The 18,471-nt window shown below is 38.9% G+C and overlaps 1 protein-coding gene and 1 long non-coding RNA gene across 5 annotated transcripts in view; one reads left to right on the top strand and one right to left on the bottom strand.

Moving 5' to 3' along the window:
• LOC110257249 (uncharacterized) overlaps positions 1-18,471 on the top strand; it is an 830,883-nt gene that overhangs the window by 562,808 nt on the left and 249,604 nt on the right. The gene's annotated exons all lie outside the window — the stretch shown is intronic.
• On the bottom strand, positions 1,967-17,267 carry NMUR2 (neuromedin U receptor 2). Of its 2 annotated transcripts, none has more exons than XM_085001524.1 (4): positions 16,415-17,267; positions 10,145-10,229; positions 7,632-7,757; positions 1,967-4,724 (listed from the first exon to the last, which is right to left on the bottom strand). In XM_085001524.1, exons 1-4 carry the CDS (start codon positions 17,138-17,140, stop codon positions 4,501-4,503), a joined length of 1,161 nt encoding a protein of 386 aa, XP_084857650.1. In that variant the 5' UTR covers positions 17,141-17,267; the 3' UTR covers positions 1,967-4,500.

The raw sequence follows: 18,471 nt of genomic DNA, 5'->3' as shown, positions 1-18,471 counted from the left end.
ACATACAAGTAATTTCATGTTTTTGAAAGGAATGAAGTGCTTTTTTAAAAATTTTTTTAAAAAGAAGCTCAGTGTAACCATTCTAGCCTATTGAATTCTGATATATATTGTTTGTAATGTACTGGCAATAGTATAAGCTGGGTATATCCAACAATTTCTAGGCCATGTTAGGTGAGTGAAAACTTTCAAATACTGACATTATCTAGAACAGTTTTCCAAAGTGTAACACACACACACACACGCACACACATATATATAAAACATCGAATTCACATGTGATTTAATGATCTAAAGGGATTAAAAAAAAAAAAGGAAGGGATTGAAGTTCTCTTCTGGCAGAGCTGGTTAAAGATCTGGGATTGTCACGGCTGTGGCTCAAGTTACTGCTGTGGTGTGGGTTTGATCCTTGGCCTGGGAAGTTTAGCCGCAGGCACAACAAAAAGAGAGAGAGAGGAAGTAGGTTAGTTAGATGAGCTGGACTTTTGCTTGGCTTGCCTGAACCTATATAACCTCAAGCTTCTTTAAAATGTTTATATTGTACATTTCCACATATTTAAAAGATGATATCTCCAGCCATGTAGAGAGGATGTGAAAATGTTTCATCATTTTTCAGTGACTCCTGTGGGATATTTAAAAACAGATGTACAGGGAAGATGGGTAGATCTGTTGCTATTTTCTGCATGAGAATTAATGGACAACAGCAAGAGTAATTTTTCTATTCTAGGTTAATTATAAAATGCTGATGAGGCTTTCATGTCATAATTAGTATGCTTTAGCTTATTTGATCTCATACCTCTGGATCAAAATCTGGTTCACTGATTATTTTTTCAATGAGTTAACCATAGCTTTAAGTGGTCTGTAGTTATAATGGTGCTGTTGGGAATCTAGTCTACAAACAAATCACATGCATTCCAGCGACATGGCAGATGGCCAGCATATTGATAGTGTCGTGTTGATAAGCAGCTCTCTGATGTGCAGTGTTTGCCAGTTTCTATGGTGTAAATATTTCCACTGTGGCTGATTTCAAGCTAACAATTGTTTGACAATAGCCTCTCAAATATCCTAAATATGTAACAGTAAACTTTTGCAAGCCAGTGAGGGCCAGCAATAGCACACTGCTAAATAGCTAATTCTTATACATACTGGACTATTATGTTGAAATAATGAAGTTTTTAATGATCCTGCAGTGCCTTCATTCAGCTACAATTCATTTATTAAGAGAGTATCTTTATGTAAGGCTGTTTAGAATAGTGATTATAATTAAGTGATAGACTACTTTGAAGAGCTGATCAAAGCTCTAAACCTTTTCTACAAGAAAAAAAAGTATATGCTAAGAATTATGAATACAATTTCTTGTACTCCTGAAATTCGTCCATGGCTCTCAGATTAATAATCCCTACAATCTCTCTGGGCCCAGACAAACTAACTTGGCAAGCAACATTTTGAATTCTTTGCTTCAGATCACGGTTTACGAATTACTAGAGAGATCAAAAGCCACTATTTCACTGTGGAAGAGTTAAATTACCAATACTTTATTAATCATGTTTACTATATGGACTCTTCTATCATTATTCTAAAATTCAAGGATTAGAAAGAATTCATGAGATCATGAGGTCCACTGTTGAGTAATGCATGCACACGCACACACATATATGCATGTATGTATGTTTATTTAGACAAAATATTAATTTTTTTTTTTTTGCTTTTTAGGGCTGCACTAGTGACATATGTAGGTTCCCAGGCTAGGGGTCGAATCAGAGCTGTAGCTGCCGGCCTACACTACAGTCACAGCAGTGCCACACCATAGGTCAGGGCAATGCCAGATCCTTACCCCACTGAGCGAGGCCAGGGATTGAACCCACAACCTCATGGTTCCTGGCTGGACTTCATTTCCGTTGCACCACAACGGGAATTCCCTTTTCCTCCATTTTAATTCTAGGCTTAATTAAACCTATTGCTCTCTAACTTGGTCAGAAACTTTTTTTTAATGTATAGTCCTGTAGTACACATATTTGGATTTTTGTGGCACACTTCACAAATAAATTTAAACAATTCTGTAATGATTTTCAAAAATAATCATTTCTTCTACTAATATATATTTTAAAGGCCAGGTGATACCACAATGCACATCACACAATAGGTATGGAAGATTTGTTGAATGAAAGAATTAAATGCTAATTTTTATACATTCATTTTTAAGAGAAAAAAGGTAAATGAAGAGAAAACAAAGAGGCCAAAGTTTTAATCAAATAACCAAATTCCTAGCTTCAATTTTAGTATTATTTCATTTTCTATCCCTCTACCTACAACAGAAACATTTTTAGTCCAGGTCATTGGGAGTTGATGTTAAATATGATGATGCTACCAGACCTTCATTCAAAAGGCAAGAAGGAAACATTTCCCTCATATGTGAGATTTTGTTTCACTGAGCCTTTTCAATTTAATCCTCAAATGACTAGAGAATTATGCTCACCAACATAAACCATCACTAAGAATTCAAATTCATTAAAGCTGGCTTATAATTGACTAGGAGATTTAAAAATATATTGACTTGGAAGATGACTGTTGGGTTAGGTAATGATGGTGTGAGAGACCAGCACTCCCATCTGTAAAAATGGTTCATTAAATGTGAGGAAAATCCGCAGACTAAGTGGTAGAACTTGCATGCTTTAGTGTCAGGAAAGCCTGGGGCTGGGAAGGGCTTTCTCACACCACCTGCACAGCAGGCATGCCGTTATAATCACCGCTGATTAAACAACAGACTGAAGGTCGTATGTCCCTGTCGGAAACCAAAGCTTAGGTTTTTGGCTCTTTAACATGCTTTCATTTGGAGTTGTTTGGCTCAGCACATTGAAATGTGAAGTCCACTCACTTACCACATGTTTATTGAACATCTAGCATTGTGGTCAATACATTGTTAGGATTCTAGTAACAGCAGAAAGGAACACAGGATACTTTGTGCTCTTGACAAATTTACATTCTAGCAAAGCAAGAATATAAACCATGGAAATAGAAAGCAGAGTGAAGAAAGCTTAAGGAGATGTAAGCTGATAGGAAAGTCAAATACCACTTCTATTTGAATAAATCAAGCAAGGTTTCATGGAGGAGGTACCACGTTGAGCTGGACGTTGACAGATGTGTAGGATAGCAATGGATGGAGATTAGAGCTATAGAGGGTGTTGTGTAAGCAAATATATGCAGCTGGGGAAACTGGGTGGTTTTTCACAAGAGAAAATGTTCAATTTGTATAGAATGTATATTATATGTGATTATACAGTGAAAGATAAGTCTAGAAAGTATATTTTACCCATATTATAGGAGTGACAAGTGTTATAAGGGTAACAAAGGATTGAGTAGGGGAAAGTCATGGGTTTGAGACCAATAGTTACCATTTGACTTGTCTTTGCTCCCAAGCAGAAGACATACCTCTGTCTATTTAAGATATTAGGTCATTAGAAATCCAAGTCTATTGGAGAAGAGACTTGTGGCTGCCTGATGGGAGGGGGAGGGAGTGGGAGGGATCGGGAGCTTGGGCTTATCAAACACAACTTAGAATAGATTTACAAGGAGATCCTGCTGAATAGCATTGAAACTTTGTCTAGATACTCATGTTGCAACAGAACAAAGGGTGGGGGAAAAATGTAATTGTAATGTATACATGTAAGGATAACCTGACCCCCTTGCTGTACAGTGGGAAAATAAAAAAAATTATTAAAAAAAAATAAAATAAAAATGGAAAAAAAAAGAAATCCAAGTCTAGATGAAATTATGAAAACAGCTGAGTTTTTGTTTGGTATGGTTTGACTCTTTGGACCTTCCACCACAGTCTTCTCCCGCTTCCCATTCTTTTCTAAGTGCAACTTGCATCTGATTCCATTCTTGGTGAAGCATGATTGATAATGATTTTGGGATTAGAATGGTAGGAATGATAATTCTGAGGAGCAGTCCTATGTTACCAGGAGGCTCTTAAAATCAAAAGCTTCTGAACTCCAAATAATCATATTATAATGGCACAATATGTGGCAGTTGGCTGAATAGTTTGCTGTGGAGGAACACTGGCAAGAGTCCCTCAAATCATATAAAGTAGAATAGCATCTCCATGCCTCCCTCTGTGTTACACAGGGACCACTGGTTGTAAGAATGACAGTCTAGCTCAGAATGTGGATAACCAGGGCAAACCATTCCCAATGGTAGAAATGATTCAAGGTATAGGTGCCATACTTTGCTAGTCATGTTTTTTTTTTTTTTTCCATAAATAAGTGAAGGGGCGTGGGGCAGGTATGATAGGGGAAAGATAACTAAAACTCAGGAGGTTCTAGGTTTTAGATTTAGGTTTCAGGTTTAAGTAGCAGTTTTCACATCTACTAAAAAAAAAAAAAAAAAAAAAAAACCTAAATGTGGATATATAAGTTCTAAGAGTCATTTTTCTGCCTTAATATGATATAAATAGGCACAAATTATGAGATACCCCTGCCTGGAGTGTGGATCCATGGGGCAGTGTCAACTCCTTGAGAGTTCCTTTCTCAGTGCCTGTCTAGTGCAGATGGCTGTGGGGACGTGAGAGTTGCAGGTGGATGGCCTCCAAGGGAACTGGGGACCTGCATCTTCAGTCAGCTCCACAAGGTGACATTCTGTCAGGAAGATGTTCCGCTGTGTAGATGGCCCCTGTGGGTTGTTCTGGGAGTGCCGCCGTTGGCAGGAAGGAGAGATCACCATCTGGAAAGCTGCTCGGAAGCGGCGAGAGAATAGGTTGTAGATAATGGGGTTGACAGCTGAGCTCAGGTAGAAGAAGACACCTGGATATGCCCAGGAGGAGAAGCTGAGTGAGAGGCATAACTGGGAAAAGCATAACTATTTAACACAGGTTTCAAATTCCTTTGATTGCCTCTTTTGGAAGTGATAATTCATACAAGAGTCTAATGGAGAATACAAAATGCTCTGAACACATCCACCACCTGTGTACTGAGGAATCAAACCCAGAAAGATTAAAGTGTCTTGGAAAAATTTAAGCTGGCAAGGAATCTCTGAGATATTCAGCAATTTCCTTTGATCCCCACTTGTTTAATTAAAGAATGTGTTCTCATAGCATTAATGAGAGATGCTTAACTATCAGAGGATAGAGAGATGTGTATATCCATTGTAGGTTTTCTTAAATCTGTAATTCGAAACTGCAACTAATGGAGGAGGAGTAAATCAATCAAGGCATAGTCTCTTATGAGACTCCTTATAATGGAAATATGTCTTCAAAGAAATGTTCACAATATCCTTCCACACCTAGTCTTTTCCCTCGAGGGCTCTCTTCCCACCTCGTTCCCAAAGTTACGAATATTTGTATTTTGCCATTTGTCTTCTCCACCAAATGCCTTGCACACTGCCCTTTTCTTCATTGGTATACACCTTTCTTTTATTACCATATCCTATTTTATTTCTATGAGGCTAAGATGAACCCAAGGTTGAAAATCAGGGGACTTAGTTTCTGATCTTGGCCTCATCTAGTCTGTGACCCGAGACAGAACTTGCACTTCAACTTATCTTTCTCTGTAAAATGGGTATGAAAATACCATTTGAATCCACCTCCCTAGAGTGTTGTAAGGTTAATGTTGAGATAATATCCACAGAAGGGCCGAGAATAACTAAGAATATAAAATAAGTGATAGGTACTGTGTTCAGTATAGTCATTGTTGTTCTCATTTCTATAGAACAAAATTGGGCAGGGAGAAATGCAGGAAAGGGATATTTCTACAGACAGTTAATTTGTTTGATAATTCATTTGAGGTACATTGGAAAGTAGTGGACAAAGACTTTGTTCTCCAAGGACTTGGAACAGTATTATAGAGACAAGGTTGATGCCTAACTTGAGTGAATAAGAAAAGGATAATACTGAACAATACCTGTTAAGGGAGCAAAATATGCGATCTCAACAGCCATGTTCTGGAAATTCACATAAACAGAAGAACTATGATGGTCATGACAAATTTAATGGGAGTTCTTAGATTCTAGCCAGGCCCTGAAGAGGGTAGAAGATACTGGGGAAGAGAGGAGAGAATATTGCAGATAGAAGGCATTGCATGAGCAAATGTGCTGAGGTGGAAATATTTATCGTGCAAGGGTAATTAATGCGTGATGTGCAGAAATTTGTAATTCACCAGTTTGACAAGCACATAGTTTATGAATGAAAATACTATAACTTGAGGGTCAAAAGGCAAGTTGGGGGCATTTTAGGGGTAGTATTTAAGAGGTGTAGACATCATCTGGTATGCAAGGGTGAGGAAGGAGAAGTTATATCTCAACAGGAAAATGTTACTGTAAATGCTATAACTTGGGAATCTTAAAATGGTTGCCTTGCTGCCTTTGGAAAAGTATAGTCAATTAGTCAGGGCTCATGACCTTGTTTGTTTTCCAATTTATTTAAATACTTCCATTTTTCTCATGACCACAGAGATAAAAGCTATAAACATTTTTGAGGTTTTGCCCAGAATAATAAATAGTTTAACATGGGGGAAACTCCTAATATCCAGGTATAAGTGGTGCACAAGCCCTGCTGAGTACAAAAAAAAAAAAGAGATGGTGATAGAAAATAGATAATATATGGTCATCAATAAACAAATGAATACTATTGATTTTGCTCTGTGCACATGTATAGCTTACCTTGCACAGATTGATCATATCTTTCCTCTCTAATGATGTATTTTGATAACCTAAACAGCCAACAGAACTAGCCAGTTCTATGGCAGAGGGACAGAAGTGGTCTAACTGAGAAAGAGAGACTCCTGTGGCCATTCTCTGCTCCATTTTAGGGGAAAGATTTTGAACCTGAAGTTAGGTAACTCAGGCCTGAACCTTGTCTTTACTATCTGCCAACTGAGTGTCTGGACAAGTCAGTTCTCCTTTGTGGAACTGTGATTTTAATCACAAAATGTTGGTGATACCTACTTACAAACTTGTGATGGTTGTCAAAAGATAACCTATAGCATTTTACAGCTTAAAAAACTCTTTAATAGATACTATTTTATTTGCTTCTCGCTTTTAGTCCATGGTATGTACAGAGCAGGCATTACTGTCATTTTACAGCTGAGGAAACTTTGTCAGGAAGGCAGCTATATTTGCATATCACTCAGAAAATTAAGGGTAGGATTGAGATGCAAATCTAGGTCCTCTGATTTAGCAGCCTTTCCACCACTCTCCACCCTATTCTGTGGTGTTCTTAACCAACTACATAAAAGTAGCCTAAAAGCAGACCTTGATGCCTCATGAATACCTTTTGGCTGGATTTCATGGGGATCTAACACTTGCTGAAGACAATACGAGACTTCAGGGACATGGATGTTTAATAAGAGAACCAGTTAAATCACGTGGTCATTGGATAGAAGACCAAAGGAGTCATTCCTCAGACATTTTCATCATGCTTAAAGTTGAGGTCTTTCATAAAGTAGTATCTAAAATAGTAATACAGTGTATACCTTTTGAACCATTAACATACCTAATTAATATTGAAATAAAATAAAAATCAAGTGTCTTCATTTTGGCAAGTCCCCATGATAAACACGGATAGAACCTGCTGTGCTAGGCGAGATGAAGAAGCTGCAGTTACATGGACACTTGTGATACAACCAAACAAGCTAAAGTTTTACCTGATACCACATGGATGAGATTGAACACAGCAGCCAGGGATTCTGTCCACTCCTTCACAAAGCTGAAGAACAGCCGATCAACATGGAATGGGGCCCAACAGATAGCAAATACTAAGACCAAGACATCTGAAAAAGGATGATGAGTGGGAGAGCAAAAGGCAGTCAAAGCAAGACTGGGTATACAGTCCGTCCATTCTGTCTAATGTTTTCCCCTTCATCTTTGTTAAGTTAAAATTGTTAGGTGCCAACTAGATCTTAAAGAGCCTCTACATAGAATAAGTAAAAATAGGAATGAAGTTTATAGGATATAGCAGTTTTCCCTGGGATTGCACAAGATTTCTTATTTAATGTAAGTTTCCCTTAGAATAATTAAAACGGTGTTGAATATATTGCAAGTTCTGAAAACATTCTACTGTGGAGAATAAATTATGTTGCTTGTAGACTGTTGTAAGCACATTTATATATAAATAAAATAATTGGGTTCAAACAATTTATAATTCTTTTTTTTTGTCTTTTTTTTTTTTTTTTTTTTTTTTTGCTATTTCGTGGGCCGCTCTCGTGGCATATGGAGGTTCCCAGGCTAGGGGTCTAATCGGAGCTATAGCCACCAGCCTATGCCAGAGCCACAGCAACGCAGGATCCAAGCTGCGTCTGCGACCTACACCACAGCTCACGGCAACGCCGGATCCTTAACCCACTGAGCAAGGGCAGGGATGGAACCCGCAACCTCATGGTTCCTAGTCGGATTTGTTAACCACTGCGCCACGACGGGAACTCCCTATAATTCTTTAAAGTTATAAATTCATACTACAGGTCATAGTTTGTTATTTAGCTTATTTGATAAAAAAATTAGAAGCTTCTATGATTTTAATCATTTAAAATTCTGTAAAGGATCAGGGGAAAGAGAGAAATATCAAACAACCATGAGCGTAATACTGTTTTACAAGCATCTGTAGATTGGGCTGGAAATGTGTCTTCTTTAAGCAGCCATAGTACAATATTCCTTTTGGTTTCTTTATGTTTATTTTGACTTGTTATTTTGAAATAATTACAGATTTTCAGGAACTTGCACCTTCCAGTTTTTTACTTTCAGCACCTGAGACAGAGTTGGTGCTACCATAGTTTCTCTATGGGTCATTTCATCTCCACAAATATGAATATGTATGTTTTTTTCATTCCTGAAGTTAAGTTGTACTTTGCTTTCTCGAGACACAGGGCTTGAGATTTGCCTCAAAATAATCTTATAGGGGCTAAGGGAAAGATAGGGATATAGATGAAACACAATCAGCTATGACTTGATCACTTCTGAAGCTGGGCAATAGGTACTTTGGTGTTAATTTTATAGTTCTCTGTACTCATGAATAATTTGATGTTTTCTACAGTAAATAGTACATATATTTCATGTACATTAACCATATTCAACTTAAGTTGTTGGCTTACATAATGTGGTTTCAGGCATATCTGGAAGATTCTTCTGAATTTACCCCCTAAGAAAAAGTCCCTAATCTGTTCAATACTACCTACACAAAAATGAATTCCTTTTAAAATTAAACCCTCTGTCCCCAAAGGCAAATACTTTACAGTATGTTTATCATTGTGGTTTTAATATTTGTACACTTCAAGTCTTTTTTTGAGAGATTATGATCAAGGAGAAAGGGGGAGAAATAATAAAGATCCTAGATTTCTTAGTAGGGAAAGCCAGGTGCTAAGAAAGGCTAAGAAATTTCCCAGAAGATGACTAGGAGAGTCAAAAAGATAAACTTCAGTGACTTCAGTTTTTTTTTGTTTGTTTTTAGACACCATATAATTACAATATTTCATATACTCATTAGCCTGGAGTATGTGTTTCTTCCAGACCTCAGGTTTGACAAAGCTCCTTTCTTTCATTGTTCAGTATTTCATTAAATCAGTGCTGGATCACATGTTTTTATAATGTTCTTTTGGGAGAGTGTGGTGCAGTTCCTGGATATTTTTAAAACATCTTATCTGTATAAAACCACACAATGTCTAGGTAGAATGACTACTTAAAAGTTTTCCTAACCAGATGTTCTCAATCTGGAGTTAAAAGATCCCATGGGATCCGAGCATTGGTATCAGGGGTGCAAGGTACTCTGAAATAGATTGTAAGCCATTTGATGTAGGTTCATTTGCACATTTTCTGAGTGGAGCATTCAAGGTTTTCATAATAATTTTGAAGAAGACCATAACACAAGATAGGAGGAGGAAAAAAGAGGAGGAAAAAGATAATCAAAAGCTCAGAGTGTGAATGTGATTTACCAAACACAGCACAGGGTGTATTACAATGGATGCACTTTAGTGTGTGATTTTGAGGTTTAAAAACTGAAATTGAAATTGAAAAGTCTTAAAAGCTTGAGTAAGCCAAGGAAAAACCAGAGCATGATATTATGTTTGAGGAGAATTTTGATTCTGATCCCAGAAGAACTTAATCAATACCAAGTGCAACTCCTTTGCTGTAACAAACAAATAAGAAGAAAAAAAAAAAAAAAACTCACACATCATTTTAGAGACTGATCTTCTGGATGCTATTTGAATATTTGCAGTTGCTTTATCTGCCTCAAGAGGTTGGTCTTTCTTCAGCTGCAAGGGAAGTGAAAAAGATATTAAGAAATGTAAACATTATTTTTCTCCTGTTAAGATCTGAGAAGTGTGACTAAGACTCATTTTACATATGAAAAACTAGACTTAAATAAATGTAAGAATTTGGAGTTCCCTTTGTGGCTCAGAAGGTTAAGAGTCCTCCTAGTATCAATGAGGATGTGGGTTTGATCCCTGGCCTTGCTCAGGGGGTTTAGGATATGATGTTGCCATGAGCTGCTGGTGTAGGCCAGCAGCTGCAGCTCAGATTCAACCCCTAGCCTGGGGACTTCCATATGCCTCAGGTGCGGCCCTAAAAAAAAAGGAAAAAGGAAAAAAAAAAGAATTTGTAAAATGTTTAACAAGTTGGAGGTGGATTTGTATCCAGCTTACCTAAATTAACTGGATAGATAGTTGTGGCCAAGTTGCAAGTAACCATTTATTATAGACTATTCTGTAGAACCCTAATTCTGAAGTATGTTAATAGATAGTACATGAAAAATGAGAAATGCTGAATTAAAACATTTCATATAGGCTTATTCATTCAGTAAATATTAGATATTTATTCGACTGGTATCTTTCTGCCATGTGGTATGTGGGTGAGTAGAAAGCGAAACTTGTGCTCTTTCAATGCCCTGAAGTTTATAGTCGTTATGGTGTCTCTTTTCAGCGTCATAAAATGCTAATGGAAATTACAAACCTCACTGGGGCACAGTGTATTACTATCCTGCACTTCCGTCTTCCACATCCCACATCTCCCACCCGAGTCTCAAAGGGGGGAGAGCCTCTTTGACTAAAGAACACCCTTCCCAGTCCTTTTCAGGGGAAGACCTGAGCCCACCTTAAGAAACACAACTTGGGAAACCCTTCTTTACAAATATTATCCCTAAGGATGCCTATGTTTCTGAGTTGAGATGTTAAAATATACTCAACCTTGTTGGAAGATAATCCTTAAGGCAGCATCTGAAAAGTTCGAATATCATTATTTCCTGCACCTGCAGTCTCTTTTGTCCAGTTCAAGTCCCACCTACTCAGTCCTGGAAGGCCTTTGTGGCCACAATAGCCCGCTTTCTTCTTCTTCCTCTGAACTTCCACAGCATTGGAGAGCTACATCATTCATCAAATGGTGGAATTTCTTTCTTTTTTTCTTTCTCTCTCTCTCTCTTTTTTTTTTTTTTAATTTAGGGCCACACCTGTGACATGTGGAGGTGCCCAGGCTAGGGGTTGAATTGGAGCTACAGCTGCTGGCCTACACTACAGCCACAGCAACATCAGATCCAAGCCTTGTCTGCTGGGGTATAGGGCACAGACATGGCTCAGATCTGGCATGGCTGTGGCTGTGGCTGTGGCCGTCAGCTACAGCTCCGATTTGACTCCTAGCCTGGGAACCTCCATATGCTGCTAGTGAGGCCCTAAAAATTAAAAAAAAAAATTTTGACAAGCTGAGGCCATTGGTGGAAGGAAAATTCAAAATTCACCTGTTTCATATAGTCTTGGGGTAGATTAGGATCAATCTATTGAGGTATAAGGAGACATACTTCAACTTATGCTAAAGAAGAAATTAATGTAGTTATGTGCAATCACGAAATAGACTGCTCTAGTAACCAGTGAGCTTCCTGGACCAGGTTGCATTTTTACAGGATATTTTAGAGAAGGTATTAAAAGTAAAATAACACTTGAAAGAAAGGATCATTAAAAGTTGCCTCCAAAGTTCAACCAACCAATGTCCTGTCTCCCTAAAAACATGTGAACCCCTAAATGTCACGTGGCTTTCAGCATCCCACTGCCCTGAAGGATCCATGTGGATGATGAACAAACCTGACCACCTGTCTCTTGACTATATTGGTGCGCTCTACATATTCCCGTGTCTTCAGAAAATTGAAGGATTAAAGTCCCATGAGATTTGACCCTTCAGAATCACCTAGAACTTGGAAAGAAATAGCAGGAAATATTGTGCAGTTATTAGGAATAAATAGGATGGAGTTAAAGGTGATATTGTTACTATAACAGTAAGACAAAATTATGCAGGTAGAGCACAACTCAATGACTGGCACATGATACTCAAAAACTACCTATTATTGTTTTCAAGGGGATTCTGATTTTAGTCCTGAGTCTACTTGAAAGACATGATAAAAACCTGATTTTTCATGAAATAATTACTTATTTGTATCTGTAGGCCCACTCATGTGGATTACTGAATCTAGAACATCTCATGGTATCATTCACCCACAAGCTGTACTGGTGCTGGTACAGTGAAGCATCCAGATACTCCAAGAAGAAAAACTCTGGTGTTTAAGGTTAGAGCAAGACATCAAACTACAAATCTTCCTAACTCATCTTCAATTAAGTCTACTAAAGTTTCTAATTATTTAAACCATTTTAAAAATTGTCCTTATTTAGAAGATAGTTATTCCATTATTTGATTCTAGTCCATAATGAAGAACAATGAAAGATTATTAAAATCTATCAGTCACTTACTTGGTTGGGTTTAACAGTTCTCATTGGTAATTTCTCCACCCAAAGGGACAGTTTCCTTAAGTAAAATATCAAGCAAATTGTTCACACAATCCTTTTATGAACAGGATTTTTGTGCTTTGTAGTTTGCACTGAAAAGAAAAACCACTACTTGGATTTCAGCTTCCTTAGGTTATAGCGAAACAATTAGCCAACTAGAGGAGGGTAAAAAACAGAAACAGAATATTTATGTATGTTATACATTGTTACAACAGAATTTGAAGGGGTTGAAATAATAGAATGGAATCCAGACAATTTGTCTGGCCAATATTAAATGCTGCCTTAGGAGTTCCCATTGTGTAGCAGAAATGAATATGACTAGTATCCATGATGATGTGGGTTAGATCCCTGGCCTCTTTCACTGGGTTAAGAATCCAGCGTTGCTGTGAGCTGTGGTGTAGGTCACAGATGTGGCTCAGAACCCATGTGGCTGTGGTATAGGCTGGCAGCTGTAGCTCTGATTTGACCCATAGCCTGGGAATCTGGGAACTTCCATATGGCATGATTGTGGCCCTAAAAAATAATAAAAAAAAATGCTGCTTTATTTCTTGTTGAATAATTTAATTTCCCTTCAGATATTTTCCAAAGTAGATATTTATCTGTTAATGACTCCCACCCACCCCTAAACATTTATTCTAAAAGTCAACTTACAAAAAGAGGAGAGAAATTGTCATCACTCTATAGAAAGTCTATAGGAAGTGCAGAAGCCTTCCTACCCCACTCATTTTATCTATGTAAGATAAACGGCGAAGGGGAGACATGGGGTTGATTACCATTCAGATTGGTACATCATCCTGACCAGTTTTTTATATTGATTAAAATCATTCTATCAGCTCTTCATTGATATAATTTGTGGTTCACTTGTATAGCTTTAGAATACCATATACTCATAACTTGGTGTAAATATCTCTACAGTCTAAAAATCTGTTTATTAAAAAAAAAATCAGTCCAACCCTGTTTGGTATGGCTGAATTCTGCTATGATTCATAATCCATCCTCTTCAGCTCATGCATTAATGCTGCATGGAGGAGGTACAAGGACTAGGTGAGAGCTGCCCAGATGGGAAGGAGCTTGCCCTGGGATTGGCATGTTCAAATCCTGGAGAGCTGCTCAGTGGAGCCTTGTGTCCTGGAATGACGAAGCAGTTCTGAATGCTCAGCTTTGAGCACACACATGGCTCCCCTCCTTCTTCCCTGGTCCTGGGACATCATCAGTCTTGGTTTTCTGCCTTCTGAAGGCAGTGGGTCCCAGATTCAATTTTAGTTTTAGACTTGGCAAGGGAGTCAACAACTTCATACTGATCAGAGTTGCTTGAATCTCTTAAAAATGTTTAGATCAAAAAGGCCCTTTGAGACAATGTTTTCAAGTCTCCTAGGAAGCTGAAGTCTGGCAATAAAGGAAATAAGTTTGACTCATTTATTCATTCATTGAGTTTGTAGTCTAGTTGAAGAGGAGGGGAATTAAGAAACCTATAAGTATAGGATTATAAATTGTGATAAATGCAATGAAAGGAAATAAGTAGGAATGATGAGTATCTACAGAGGGACCAGGTACTTAGAGAATCAGGAGGAGCTTCCTGGAGGATGTATGAGTGAAACATGATTTAAAGGATAAGTGAGAGTGAGAGAGGTAAAAGAGATTGTGGTGGTAGACAGTAGGAGTGTTTCTGGCAAAGATACAGGAAGAGGTGCAAAGCCTTTGAGACCAATGGCACAGACCAATGCCCACTTCTGACTCATAATCTAGAGATCTTTAAATTTCTCTAGGAGTGACATTCTAATCAGATAGTTCCTTTCTTGGTATCCTCTGTGTAATACCTCATTCTTCCTGAGATGGAGATACTATTAGTTGCATTACACACACAAAGCAAACTCAGGTGGTGTCTAAACCACTGTCACTTAGCTTCTGATACAAAGTAACTATAGACTCATGACAACAAAACAAAGTGACACTTAAAGTAATTGCTTGGAAGGGAAACACATGTTTCCCATTGAAAGTTAAATATTTCCTCCCAGTTGACCCCAGAAAAGTGGTTGCTGTTGGAAGAGATGGTATCGATAAGTTTTATGTGGATTTTTCTCATAGGGCTCATGACATTTGGAATCACACGGAAGCCCTTTTCCTCCAGTGGGATGAACAGAGATTTCTAAAGATACGAGGATTGTGAGCTCATCTAGGGTGACACATGTCTCTGGAAATTACAGGGCCAGCCTTCCAGGAGGAGACTGGTACAATTCTCTGCCTGATTAGATTTACTCCTCTGACCAAACATCTGTGGTACTTAGAACCTACTCTCCCTCCTTAGATTTTGCCACTCACTTTAGGCACAGTGTTTATTTGAAAGGACCGCCTGTGGGACACTTCATTTCTTATACTCACCTTTCTCAGAGATGCACTGAGATATGAATATATTAATTATCACACAGCACATAATATCAGAGTCATCAGCACAGATGATGTGAATGTGATGTCTGCTTTGTTTTTTCCTTTCATTGGTAATTCAAAGTGCTCCCACTCACAGATTTCTTTTTCCCTTTTTAAAGGAACCATAGACTGTTAGAGCTATTAGGAGATTTAGATATGATTTCACGTAACTTTTTCATTTTATAAATGTAAAAACTAATTCAGGGGAGAATCATGTGGCTTGCCTAAAGGCATGTTATATGTGAGCTTCACACTTGGGAGTCTAAATGGTCTCAGGATTATTTCCTACACAAGCTACCTCCTTAAATGGGTGTAAAACTGTCACAGAGTTCAGCTCTATGAATTGGGATGCAAAATATACCAGGAAAGAAATTATATAGACTCACTACCATTCTCATCAAAAACAAACAAAAATAACAGCTTCTCTCACATAATTTAGATTCAGAAAAAAGTTTTTTTTTTTAAAGAAAGAAATAATTTCACCACCATGAGCCTAAGAAAGGAATCTCTAATTATAATACATTGCAAACTATGAGATAAATTTCTAATAATTCCAGCTATTTTTTAATTCACACTCTATTCTACTCTATCTCATATGCTCTGCTCACCTCCCCCTCCTTCAGTCTCCACCTGTTGAAAAGAAGGTCAGGTTGATCTCATTCAAGTCATATTTTTGCATTTTAACCTGATATTTCAACCAAAGGATTGGAGCAACCCCAAGGAAGGGTCTGATTTAAAACTGTTCATCTGTCTTGAAGGATAAAATAGGCAAGCATAGTTTTATACACAGATCAAGTTGGCGAGGAGGGAAATTTCAGTGCAGGCAATAGGAGAGGGCAGGAAAGAGAGAGCAGGGTGTGAATCAGTCTCCCCAGGGGTGTCGACTTTGTGTTGTTTGAAACAGGCTCCACTTCAAAGCTACTAAGATTTTCCTGGAGGAGGGAACCTGCACATCTGTATCCCTAGTAAGGTTTCCAGGTGATTCAGAGGGACACCTAGGTTTGAGAACCACAAGTACAGAGGGAAAAATAAGGTGAGTTAAAGGAAATGATTTGTCCAATCATTGTTCGTCCAATTTTAAGCCAGTCCTTCAACTTTTCGTTTCCCTCTGAGCACATCTTATTTTTCTCTATGCTCCTTTCCAACACTGAATTTATCCAGTTTTTTTTTTCTTCTGAACTTTGAGTCAGAGAAAAAAAAAAAAAAGAAGGGGGGCTGCCCTAAGGGTTGCAGCCAGCTTAGATACTCACTTTGAGTCCCATGAGGTAGTAGAGGACACCGATGACAGTCAGGGGAAGAATGTAGAAGAGGAAGGAGGTGATCTGGATAATGAAACTGTAGATCCACATGGGCTTGATGACTGTACAGGTAGCAGAGCCTGGGATGAAGGACCCGTTGAGGAAGTAGTGGAACTTGATGCCGTGGAGGCTGGTGTTGGGCAGAGAGAAGAGAACAGAGAAGCCCCAGACGAAGCCAAGGATCCGGAGGGCCCGCCGCCGGGTGCTCTCCAGCTTGGCGCGGAACGGGTGGAGGATCGCCACGTAGCGCTCCACACTGACTGTGGTGACGCTGAGGATGGAGGCGAAGCACACCGTCTCAAAGAGCGCAGTCTTGAAGTAGCAGCCCACGGACCCAAACAGGAAGGGGTAGTTGCGCCACATCTCATAGACCTCCAGGGGCATGCCAAGAAGCAGGACCAGGAGGTCAGAGACGGCCAAGCTGAAGAGGTAGTAGTTGGTGGGTGTCTTCATAGTCTGGTGCCGAAGAATCACCAGGCACACCAGGATATTGCCAGCGACTCCCACCACAAAAATCAGTGCATACACCACCGTCACCGGGAGAAAGAGGTGGCTGCGCCGAGGCCCACAGAGCAAAGCTAGGTAGTCATCGGTGTTGTTCATATATTCCTTCAAAGGATATTCCAGGTCTTGGTGGTAGATCAAGGAAACATTTGCATGTTTTTCCATCGCTGCCATTAAAATACAAGACCTGAGCCTCCTCTGAAATGAGCCTCTAGCCCAAGATGATCCTGAAAGGAAAGAGAAAGCAGGCAGGAAATCACAAGCTCCGTGGAAGAGGCCAGGAGGGGGCTCGGGCTTCTGCAAGTTGGGCTTCAGATCTCAGATCCTTTTTGAAGAGGCCCGGAGACAGAAGCTCCGCCTCTCCGCAGGCTGTGGGCCAATGCCTGTGTCAGACGCTCGGCAAGAGGACAGCTGGGTGCCGCGTGCTGGCTTCCTGTGCTGGGAGCAGGAGAGGCAGGGGAGGCGTCTCTCTGAAGTAGAAAGAGCTGGGAAAGCAGAGCTGTCACTAACAGTGACACAAAGTTAAATAAGGTGTAGATACTCTGAGCAGTGCATTTTGTAAAGTTGGGGGAATCTGGGTGGAAATACAGGTTTAGGTTGCAGGGTCATATTTAGAAAAGTACAAATCTCCATTGATCCTTGTCACCTATGTAGTGTGACAAAAATGAGAGATCAATAGATTTCTCAAGTTGATCTTGTTCCATTGGAAATTCAGGACTCCCTGGGGAAAGTGTGATCAATATGCCGTTTTGGTTTTGATTGCATCCAGGATAGAATCCAAAACCTGGAAGAATACTTGCACACGATCTAGCCCTGCCTGCTGTCTGACATGTCCATCTTGACAGTGACTTGCTGTAGCAAAAGACCTTAGGATTTAGAATCTGGCACATGTATAGAAATCCTATAAGGCTTTGGGGAAGTTACTCAAACTCTCAAATCCACATTTCCTTATCTGTAAATAGGAGATTCATTCAATTTTATTTAACTGATACTTCTTGAGGATTTACTCTGTGCCGGACAGTGTTTGTTCTAAGCTTTGTGGAAACATCAGTTAATAAGCGAAACAAAGTTTCTACCTGTATGGAACTTTTCTTGTAGTAGGAAATTTTGAAAATGTACAAACTAATGAATTAATACAATTTCAGATAATTTGTGCTATAAAGAAAAAGGATAAGAGACAATACAAACATAATGTTGGCGACATTTGTTTATCAAGAATGGTCAAAGAAGACATCTCAGGAGATGTCCTTTGGACTGAGTTCTGACTGGTGAAAAAGCAATAAAAAAATAGATAAGGGATTATATTTCCAGCAAAAGTAATAGCAAGTGCAAAGATCCTGAGGCAGTGAAAAGCTCGATGTGTTTCAGAAACATCAAGAAGGCCTGTATAGTTGGAACTGGATGAGTGAACAGGAGGAGAGTGTGAGTGTTTAGAGAGAAAGGACTAGAAGGGACCAAATTATGTAAATTTTTATAAGATTTGCTGAAGAGTTTGAATCTTATTC

Source organism: Sus scrofa, chromosome 16 (assembly GCF_054392235.1).
Source record: "Sus scrofa isolate SSC_HxYL_T2T_F1_AM1 chromosome 16, Sscrofa_HxYL_maternal_Yorkshire_Landrace_v2.0, whole genome shotgun sequence".
Lineage (NCBI taxonomy): Eukaryota > Metazoa > Chordata > Mammalia > Artiodactyla > Suidae > Sus > Sus scrofa.
The sequence above is the reverse complement of the archived record's forward strand: the minus strand, read 5'-3'. Positions and strand labels throughout refer to the sequence as shown.